General features: G+C 45.1%; 1 protein-coding gene across 1 annotated transcript; it reads left to right on the forward strand.

The window, feature by feature from the left end:
- Positions 1–8215: 8215 nt before the first annotated feature.
- LOC115080474 (homeobox protein notochord-like) lies at positions 8216–10656 on the forward strand. The gene is made up of 3 exons (XM_029584674.1): positions 8216–8790; positions 9097–9281; positions 9971–10656. The coding sequence occupies exons 1-3, from the start codon at positions 8520–8522 to the stop codon at positions 10151–10153; spliced, it is 639 nt and encodes a 212-aa protein (XP_029440534.1). The 5' UTR covers positions 8216–8519; the 3' UTR covers positions 10154–10656.
- Positions 10657–10901: the final 245 nt, after the last annotated feature.

Genomic DNA, 10901 nt, shown 5'->3' on the forward strand with positions numbered 1-10901 from the left:
GCACAGGTGAGGGGACAGGGCCTGACTCCCCTAGGGCCGGGGCGCCTAACAGCTCAGGGTTGAGGAGGGACCCTCCTGAACCCTCCCTTTGCATTTCCTCACTATAAGGAACCAGAAACATAATTTATAATGAAAAATTAAGCCACCAATGTCAGAGTTCAGAATCCGTGTGGCTCAGTTAAAGCGTCATCTTAGATCCCCCTGCACGTTTCTATTCCTGATTTTTGATCCTTTATCCTGTATTTTGTGAAGGTATGTATTCTGGGTGTGTGGGAAAGGTAAGGGACTCTACTAGCGTGTAGGTTCTGTGTAGGGATCTGTAGTAGTCAAACTTGTTCATTTTTTCACAATAGGAAGTGTATTCGTGTTTTAGGGCCTGATGGAATATTTGCTGTGTTGTCTTTCCATACCTGGTTGTTGCTCTTTCAGTTCTGGGTGCCATTTTGGTGTGGCAGTTTTGCTCTGTATATTCAAAATTACTTTTTTGCAGGGATTTGTGTTACTTCACAAACTGCCTGGCAATGGAGTGACAACATAATTTGAATATTTTTGGATGGTGAGTAGTAAGGGGAAACATCCCAGTTCATCCCAGTCGGCCATTTCAGAGATTACCTTTTAGTTGATAAAATTTGGTATTTCTCGTATTTTAGGGGGTTTTGTAGTCTATCCCCAAAAATCAGAGATGACACATTCATCAGACACCATGGCGTGACTAAAGAATTGGACTGAGAAAGAGCGCTCGATGTGATCTACTTGGATTTCAGCATAGCTTTTGATACGGTTCCACACAGGAAGCTTATGAATAAAATGGGAGTGTGCGCCAAGGTGTTGGAGTGGTTTACAAACTGGTTGACGGATAGAAGGCAACGTGTGATGATAAATGGAAACTACTCTAAAGAGAGAATGGTGTTAAGCGGAATGCCACAAGGATCAGTGTTGGGACTGGTTCTGTTCAATATCTTTGTGAGCGACATTGCAGAAAGGATAGAAGCTAAAGTCTATTTGTGGAAGATACTAAGATCTGCAACAGAGTAGAGAGAATGAGACGTGATTTAAGGAAGCTTGACGATGGTCAAAGATATTGCAGCTGGGATTCAGTGCCAAGAATTATAAAGTCATGCATCTGGGGTGAGGTAATCAAAAAGAGCTGTATGTGATGGGGGGTGGGGGTGAAGAGCTGTTGTACACAGAGCAGGAGACGGACCTTGGGGTGATAGTGTCTAGCGAACTGAAGACGCCGAAGCAATGTGACAAGGCGATAGCTAAAGCCAGAAGAATGCTAAGCTGCATAGAGAAAGGAACAACCAGTAAGTAAAAGGAGGTGATAATCCACTTGTACAGGTCCTTGGTGAGGCCTCACCTGGAGTACTGTGTTCAGTTCTGGAGTCCGTATCTCAAAAGGGACAGAGACAGGATGGAGGCGGTCAAAAGAAGGGTGACCAAAATGGTGGGGGTCTCCATCAAAAAAAAACTTATGAGGAGACTGAAGGACCTAAATATGTATACCCTGGAGGAGAGGAGGTACAGGGGAGATATGATACAGACCTTCAGATACCTGAAAGGTTTTAATGATGCACAATGAACAAACCTTCTCCGTTGGAAAGAAATCAGTAGAACTAGGGGTCATGAAATGAAACTCCAGGGAGGACGACTCAGAACCAACATCAGGAAATATTTCTTCACAGAGAGGGTGGTGGATGCCTGGAATGCCCTTCCGAAGAAGATGGTAAAGACAAAAACGGAGAAACACTGTGAATTCCTAAAGACTAAATGAAAAAAAAAAGTGCATGGGGTTTAATTGCTGGTGTGGCGGTTACTACCCTTAACCAATAAGATTTCTTACTGTTGATACTATTCCAATATTGCTCTCTGCTTTAATGGTAGGAGGAAAAGAAAAAAAAGGGGAATCAGATTCAGACAGCAACCAACAACGACACTACATTTTAAGGTCTGGAAAAACAAATAAGTGGGGGTAACTTGCTGATGCGGCTGTTACTACCCTTAACCAATACTCGTTTGGTCCTTTTCTGCCATCATTTCTATGTTTCTATGCTTTCCATGTTTCATAATTTCTGAAACATATTTGTATTATATATCTATATCTATTTATATCTCTCTATATCTCTATCTGTATATGTGTATAAAATTTAATATTTAAAAGTAAAACCAATTATGTGATTTTACAAGATTGTTCTGGGAGGGATGGTAGTGGGGGACATAATGATTGTAGGGCTTAATTATCAAAATCTCATGGGGGGAAACTTGTGGATCTGAAGAACCTAAGGCAGTGGTTTCGAAACCTGTCCCCAACTCCAGTTCCCCCCCCCCCCCCCCCTTGGAAATGCCTTAAGAACATAAGAAGTGCCATGCCTGGCCAGAGCGAGGTCCATCGAGCCCAACATCCTGTCTCCAGCTGGCCAGTCTGGGTTGCAAGAACCCGACAGATGCTTCTGCTCAGTTTGCGCAAAAGTACGCATGAAACTGGCACTTTTACTTTTACAGGCGACAGAGCCCTGGCTGATTTTGTAACAGCCACTGATGCGCATGAAACCCGGTTTTTATGCGCCTGGATGGCTTTGAAAATTACCCCCTCAACCCATAAACAGAATAAATAAATATTAATGCTCATACATTCAGTTTCTGCTAGCATGCAAGCTAAAACATTTAGCACGCACACACTGCAAACATTTTGAACTTTTTTTTTAGCCATCAGGCTCTGCCTTTTATTATCTTAGCAAATGGGATTTTAGAACGCACAGAGCACAATTTAGCAAAGGCATCTCCGCAGTAAGAGAATGCTGAGTGCACTTCAGTGAATCAGCCCCTTAGTTTATTCTCCCTTTGAAAACCTGGCCTCTCCCAGCACTCTGCTGGTAACAGATTGCTACTCCTTCTCCATCAGGAGTCTTCAGCAGCAGGTTCATAAGACTTTGCTACTCCGCAGTCTATACCCTAACAGATTGTTTACTACTCCCTCTACAGGAGCTGAGCATATCAGATTGCTAACTCCTCCTTCCACAGAAGCAGATTCATTACAGTTTGCTAACTCCTCCCTTCTTGAGGAGTAGATCATAACAAGATTGCTAACTCCTCCTTCCTCAGGAGCCGAAGCATAACACTTTGACAGTTATTCTAGGAGGGTTCCTATTCCTAGGTCAGTGGATTAAGGGCCTTGTCCAAGAGACAGTGTTTCACCAACAAGATATCTGGGGATAACTCTAGCAGCCAAGACCATGTCACCGCCTTGACCCGGATTTAGGCACAGGCAACACAAGAGACTGCCTAGGGCACCAAATTAAATTGTGAAGGCACCCAGTACCCGGACCTGTTCCCTCCTCCTTTAGGGCCGTGCATGGTTGCCATCTCAAGGAGGCACCACCCTGGCACTCTGGTCTAACACTCTCTCCCCCTATTTTCCAGTCTCCAGAAATGAAGCGCCCCCTTTCTGAGCTCTGCCTCACCTCTGGTACTGCCTTTGGGTGCCAGATTCTTAAATCCAGTCCCCCTTAAATCCTTGAAAACACATTTGGGGTGCATGAGGTATTTATTTATTTAGATTTATTTTTTTTTTTTTTTAGATTTTTAGATTCTACTTTTCAGCACTTCAAAGTGTACATCAAAGCGGATTACCCTCAGATGCCTGTCTCCTCATGATGCCTAAGGCACGGCCAAGTATTTATTTGGTTTTTTACTTAGAAATATTCGATATTCCGCTTTTCTACGAGAATGGTCTCCAGCAGCTAAACTCGACTAACAGAGATACGTTAGCAGTAACAAACCTTGCGAGGTCGTGGGCAGTCAGCCTTGCATACATGTCCTGGCACAGAGGAGACGGTAATACGTAACGAACGAACAGGCTGGGGAAAGGCCTGGCTGACCAGGCAAGCTTTTACTTTTCATCCGTTCCAGATTTTGGGTGCATAGCAGTGTTTAAATGACCTAATGAAATCATTCTCCTTCCTACCCGGCCACCCCTTAATGTTTTATCGATGTGGAAGGTTTTAAAATATCTCAGGTGTTCATGGCGGGGCAGATGTTTCTATTCACTCGGTCACCACTGCCTGTCCTGGAGCCTGCACGCCCTGCCCTTCCCTATGCAGAGGGGATCTCGGTGAGAGTTGGCAAGGGGAAGGAAACAGAGCAGAGCAGATGTTCAGGAAATCCAGCGAGCAGGAGGAGGGGACGGCAGCAGTAATACCTGGTGTAAACAAGCCCAGCACTGGGCCCCGCTCCCTGCTTTCACTAGGAAGAATCTGTGACCCAGGAAGGGGCTGGGCCCAGGGATGCAAGGAAAAGCCTGCCATTGTTGACCAGGCCAAATACTGCTGTGTTTGCTCTCTCCTTCTACAAGGGGGTGTCAGGGAGGGAAAGCCATTTGAAAGTGCGGGAGCCGCAGTGAACCTGCAGACGTGTTTGAACGTGTTTAACAAGCCTTTATGGGAGCCTGGATTCGGGGAGGGGTGGCTTTTTACAATCAGCAATGAGCTGGCCAAAGTTTGCTGAGCTGGCCTGAAGGACTCTTCAAAATAAAAAAGCCGTTGGGAGGCAAAGGGAAAGTAACTTAATAATGAAATTGGGCAAGCAGGCCTCTTCCTTAACAGAGGGCAGCCAAGGCTTTTTATCTCGGCCTTTCAAGTCTGTAATTAAGAACTAATAATGACCAAATCTGCTCTGCAATTTAGGCCTCTTTCATCTCGCCTTGAAAGCCTTTCCTGTATGCATCCCCATCCCAGATGTATGCCGAGGCTTCTTAGACTAAACCCTTCCAAAACTTTCTCCACCAGTGGTGAAGTTTCAGAAATATTCCAAGGGGGAGCAAATTGGAATAACTGTGGTGGGGGGGGGGGGATCATTACAGTTACTAATCACAGAACTATTTAAAAAAAACCTAGATTAACCAATGAATCCATTTTTATTCTGATTATTTATTGCACCTTCTTGGTGGCAGTGCTCCCTGGAGAGATTCCGGAATTCAGCATTCTTCTCCGCTTTGGACTTTTCAGAGCCCTGATTTCCAATATTTTGTTCAGTACTTTAAATCAGATTACACTGATCCCAAACCAACCGCAGTTTAGTGACTTATAAATCTGCATCTGGCATGACTTTTGAGTACCATGGACCTCACCAAGAAAGAGAAAGAGAGAAAAAAAAAAGCCAAGTTTAATCTTCAATCAGGTCACTACAAATGAACTGAAATGAACCCATCTCTGTATGGCTCTCTCCCAATTTTGGGAAATCGCCTTAAAATCATCATAGATCCTGTGAAATGCTGTTTGGAAATCAATAAAATAAAAAAATAAAAAAAGACAGAGGGAAGTAGATGAGCTGATTATCAGTCTGGTATTACAGTTATTCGTGGAAGAGTCTCTCTATAGATATTGCAAACCACCTAAGAGGCTCAGTGCGGTCGGATATATGGCATCGAACACTGTACTGGACAGACCTCAGCAGTGTGAGGCTTTTTGTGAATATAATTTTAATAGCATGTCAGAAAAGTGCTGCCACCTAAACAGACAGCGAGAAATAACACTCATCAAGGCAATAGCAACAAGAAGAACATAAGTGTAACCAATGTTTTACAGTCAGCGAGAAACCTGTCTGTAAAATATTGCCTATGTGAGTCTTCTTTCTCGAACTCTATTTATGTGGTCATTTTTTTGTGCAATAGCTGTGTGAGTCTATTTTGGGCACTATCCTTTGGAGAACAGTATTGCAGTACAGGTCTATCTAGAACATTCAGTTATGGGGGGGGAAAAAAATTATTGGTATAGCAGAATACATGATTTTATACCGATTGTTTTTTCAAGTGTAACCCTCCCTCTATCTCCTCCCCCAATTAAAATCAACCTGCAATACAAGTAAAAAATATCAAGCATCTGCCTACAGATAAAAAAGAAAATGAATGTATAGTATTGAATGCGTTCCTTTAGAACAGCGGTTCTCAACCTGTGGGTCGCGACCCCGGCGGGGGTCGAACGACCAAAACACCAGGGTCGCCTAAAGCCATCGGAAAATACATATTTCTGATGGCTTTAGCCGCTGAGAAGTCGCGCTACCGTCTGCAGCAGCGCTATTCAGCTGGAACGCACGCAGTTATGGATGCGCGTTCCAAACTGAATGCCTGCGCGCATGCACAGACGTGATTGCATCATCCGTCCGGGGCCTAAGGGGCGGGGGAAGCGGGGGGAACACTCCACAGTCCATAGCAGCGCATTACATGTGTCCGGCGCTTGCTGACGTCATCAGTGGGCGGACGCAGCAAGCGCCGGAGGACAGAAGCCTAGGAGGCGGAGAGGCAAGAGGCAGAGAGCCTGCGAGACAGCCTGCTGGTGTAAAAAAGGTTAATAATGTAAAAACAGTACACACACCATACACACAATACTGTGTAAGTGTAAGGTGCTTTGTGTGTAATCATTACACAGTACACAAAGCAGCTTACACTTACACAAAGCACCATACATTTAAAAATGTGAACTACATCGGTCTTATACTATGAGACCACTATAAGATGTAGTTCACACTGTTCCCCAATGTATAATTATGTTTGATTTGTAGCAATGAGAATACATAATGCATATCAGGTATTTACATTCCGAATCATAACTGTAGCAAAATTACAGTTTTGAAGTAGCCACCAAAATTATTTTTTGGTTTGGGGTCACCGCAACAAGAGGAACTGTATTGCGGGGTCACGGCATTAGAAAGGTTGAGAACTACTGCTTTAGAACCTATGCAGTCCAACAGCAAGGATAGGAGTGGTGCATCAAACCCATATACCTAGCTTGCTTTTCTACTCCAGTATCTATTCATAACGGTATGTTTGCTTTAAACTGGGTGGCATGTGCTAGGAGAAAGTGGTTCTGATGGATGGCAAGAATTCATGTATTTGTTTCCATGTTTTTACACGCCCAGTTCCACAACAGTGATGAGGTAGTTTTATAATGACTCCTAAAAGGTTAAAGATAGCTCCGATTTAACAATTTAAAAAAAAAAATATATATATATATCAATATTTGCAAGTCATTCTCAGCGAGCACCGGAGCATACACAGAAGTCAAGGAGATAAGTAAGAGGAACACAAAAAAAAAAGAGGCCACATTAACCCCAGGGCACTTTCATGATCAGATGAAGCCCCTGGATTAGGCTGGAGGCGTGCAGGCAGTTAGTACATCAGGCCCCTCTCCTCCCGTGCCTGTGATACCCGCCACCCTTTCTGTGTGTTTTCCCACTTGCAAAGCGGCAGTCCCAGCTGCAGAAGAAGAAACTTTCCACCTACGTGTCACGACCAAAGTCATCAAGAAACAGCGCTGCCGCAAATGAGAGCCAATAATGACTTTCTCAGCTTTGCAGCACAGGCCTTGGACTTTTTTTTTTTTTTTTTTATTGCCTTAGGCTCATCCTGCCTCCCCCCAAATAACCTGCACTGAAGCTACAGGTTATCGGAGACTGTTTTAGCAGAAGGGATATGGCCAGATCTTTGTCTTGGCTGGAGAGGAGGCCTTTGCACATGTTTTAGCTCTAGCATTGGTTTCCCTCTAGTCCCATTTCCTCTTCAATAAAAAAAAAAATGTTGGCTTCTTTTGACTCGGACCTGCTCCCTGCAGGGCAAAGGAGGGAGGTGTGAGTTTTCCCAGCTCATTAGGAGGAGGTGTAAGATTTTAGAATTGAAAACTAATGACTATCTGAATCACATCAAGACTGTCGTATAGATGAGCAGGTAGCAGTAAGTAGCATCCTAAAGCAATCCTGCACCATGTAAGGTGCACTGTGATTGACTCCATTACATCGACACATTAGGGAAAGGAAATTACAGAGAAGGCAAATTCCCGGTGCATTTAACAGCTTCATGGATAATCACCCAAGGCAAAAGTATGACACGGTTAGAGAATAGTATATACCTAGAGAAAGAAAGAAAGAAAGATTTATGGCCACAGAGAACCAAGAAACACCATTCGTACCATACGTCAACTCTCCAGTATTGCTGTTCTTTCAAATGAGGTCACTGTCCAAAGATTCACATTTCTCCTGAGGCTGCATTCCCATTTCCGCTTTTTGAGAGATCTGAATAATGTGGCAGGTTAAGTAAAATGTGACTTTATATATGCGATGTTTGTTTGACGGGGGGGAGGTGTCTCAAACAAGATGGCTTTTCCCCCTGAAAACCAGACAACCCAACTTTCTTTTGGCTCCTCGTGACTCAAGAGCCCTTGGTCTGCCCCCGGTCCCCTTGCAGAGCTCCCCCTGGCGGCCGCTGCAGGCAGTGTCTCAGCCCTGGGACCGTGCTCCAGCAGCGGAGCTCTCACACCCCCAGCGGGTGATCGGGGGCAGCAATTAACGACGATCTGTTCCGGGCTGGAGCCAGACTTTCTTTCTTTTTTTTTTTTTTTTTGTAACTTTTGCATCTGCGCCTAGAGAGAACAAAAGCGCAGCGGGAGCTGGAGGGTCCGGGCCTGGGATATAAGGGGAGGTGCTGCCCCGGCCCCTCTGCTCTGTTCCAGGCTCTGGATCCCGAGGCTGTCATGCTACTGCTGCCACCACCACCACCGCAGCCCTTGCACAGCCTCGCCCCGGCCAAGGCTGCCGCCGGCAAATCCTTCACCATCGAGGCGCTGCTGGGCGGCAGCAGGGAGGAGCCGGCGCGGGGCCCCGGGGGCAGCAGCAGCAGCTCGCGCACCGCCTGGTGGCAGGCGCTGCCCCTTCTCCCGCAGCCCCGGCTGCTCTACCCCGGCCGCTGGCCGCCGCCAGGGGGCGCCCGAGAGGCGTGCGCCGGACTCCGGCTCTGCGGACCAGGTGCGGGCGCGGCAGCTTTCTGCCTTTCCTGTCTCGATCCCTGTCGCGTCCCCAGAGCCGCACAAATGACTCCCCACCCCCGCTCGCAACCACGGGCATTCGCATTTTCTTTTACCTTTCTCCTTTATTTTATCGTTATCACTTTCATTTTCCTTCTTTTTTTTTTTTTTTTTTAAACCTCTGCACTCGGTTGTTAAATAACGCAGATCTGTCCAGCTGTGATCAATGACGGGTTTCCCTACACTCCTTCTCTGCCTCACGCCTGCGCCTCTGATCCTTCCTTCTTTTGCTTTCTTTGCGCTTCAGAGTATCCTGTCCCCGAGAACTACTTTTCTGCCTTGAAATCCGCACCTGCAAAATGCAAGCGGGCCCGGACCATCTTCACCACCGAGCAGCTGGCCCGACTGGAAGAGGAGTTTGCCCGGCAGCAGTACATGGTGGGCACCGAGAGGTTCCTGCTGGCATCGTCCTTACATCTCACCGAGGCCCAGGTAATGCAGCAGCGGCGGCAGCACCAGCACCCCACCCCCACTCATCTCTCGCCAAGACGCCATCACATCCTAAAGCTGGGGCGCCTTTTCTGCAAGAAGTAGCATCCCATGTTACTGCTGACAGATGCTTCTACTTTTTTTTTCCCCTTGCCTTTTTGCTCTTTTTTCGTTGTAGCTCTTTTGCATAGTATTTTGTTTGTATTTCTTTCTTGTTTTGCTTGTTCCTGGTTTTATTATTATTACTGGTTAGTGTCTTTTTTTTCTTTTTTCTTTTTTCTTTTCTGAATTTTAGTTACCTGTTGCCAAATTTTAGGTGCCCTAGTGACCAGATTCCTAGGAATTTTCCACAGAAAAACCTTGTATACAGTGGACTCCTCTTTATAATAAATTCTGGTTATTATAGCTAAACCCAGTGCTTGCTCAGCAAAGTAAACCTTGTGCAATTTTCATTTACAAATGTTAAAAATACTGTGCAATTTTCATTTACAAATGTTAAAAAAATATATATATATTTATAAAGTGAGAGGGAGAAGAGAACCAGATCAACTCATGAATTTAGGGCCCATTTCTCTTGGAGTACCTGGTGGAAGGGGCTTAATTTTTTTAAGCTGCGTGCCTAGAAAACTTTCTGTTACCCCGATGGGAGATTGACTGACTGCTAAATGTTTACCTGTTCGCCTCCTCCCAAGGTTAAGGTCTGGTTCCAAAACAGGAGGATCAAGTGGAGGAAGCAGAGCCTAGAACAGCAGCAAGCCAGACTGGCCAAGAGGGGCACAGTCACTACTGCGCCTAGGAGCTCAGATTCTAGCACTCAGGAGGAGGAGTTTCCAAAGGACTCTGCAGAAGTGAAACATTTGATGTCCCAAAACTGAATACGATGTGTTCTTATTACCTATGTACATATAATATAAAATATCTCAGATGTATATAATATATACAGCTTATTTATTTGCAGAGCAACATATTAATGTATGTGATTGTTTTAAAATAAAGGTTAAACATTAAGGAAGTTGAATTATTTTAGATAAAACATATTTTATGCCGCAGCATTCGCCCTCTTCACGAGGGGAGGGATGCACTTGTTCATTAAGTGAACATTTGGTAATGCATTTTATTTTCTCAGTACTTTCTTTCCTAAGAGGACAGCCCTCAGTGTTATTGATGACCACACTGCAGGTGTGCCCCTGTGCTGGGAGCAGTGATACTGGGGCACTGGCACTTGGGCTTCCCCAGTATGCAGGAACTGAGTCTTACAAGCCATGTTAAAATCTGCTTTTAGTGTGGCCCTGAAAGTAGCCAGAGCCAGGAGTGTATATAGCTGGCATGAAATAAATATAAAGAAAGGATTATTCATACTGAATAGAGGTTAATTAGTTCCACATAGCAGAACTACCAATTTAGAACATTTGCAAATTCATTTTTCCAAATTCACTTAAAGCAAAATAGTTACAGATTTCTGTTTTCAGGTGCCTTCAGAACAAAGCCAATGTTCCTTTTGTCTTTGCAGTGTTTGCCTGTCCACGCACATCTGGCAGGCATGCACATGTGAACACCTGGCTCTGTTTCTGGCTGTGTGCTCTGTAGTCACAGAACTCTGCTGGCCCTGGAACTGAAGTGTGC

The sequence above is a fragment of the Rhinatrema bivittatum genome, chromosome 1 (assembly GCF_901001135.1).
Source record: "Rhinatrema bivittatum chromosome 1, aRhiBiv1.1, whole genome shotgun sequence".
Classification (NCBI taxonomy): domain Eukaryota; kingdom Metazoa; phylum Chordata; class Amphibia; order Gymnophiona; family Rhinatrematidae; genus Rhinatrema; species Rhinatrema bivittatum.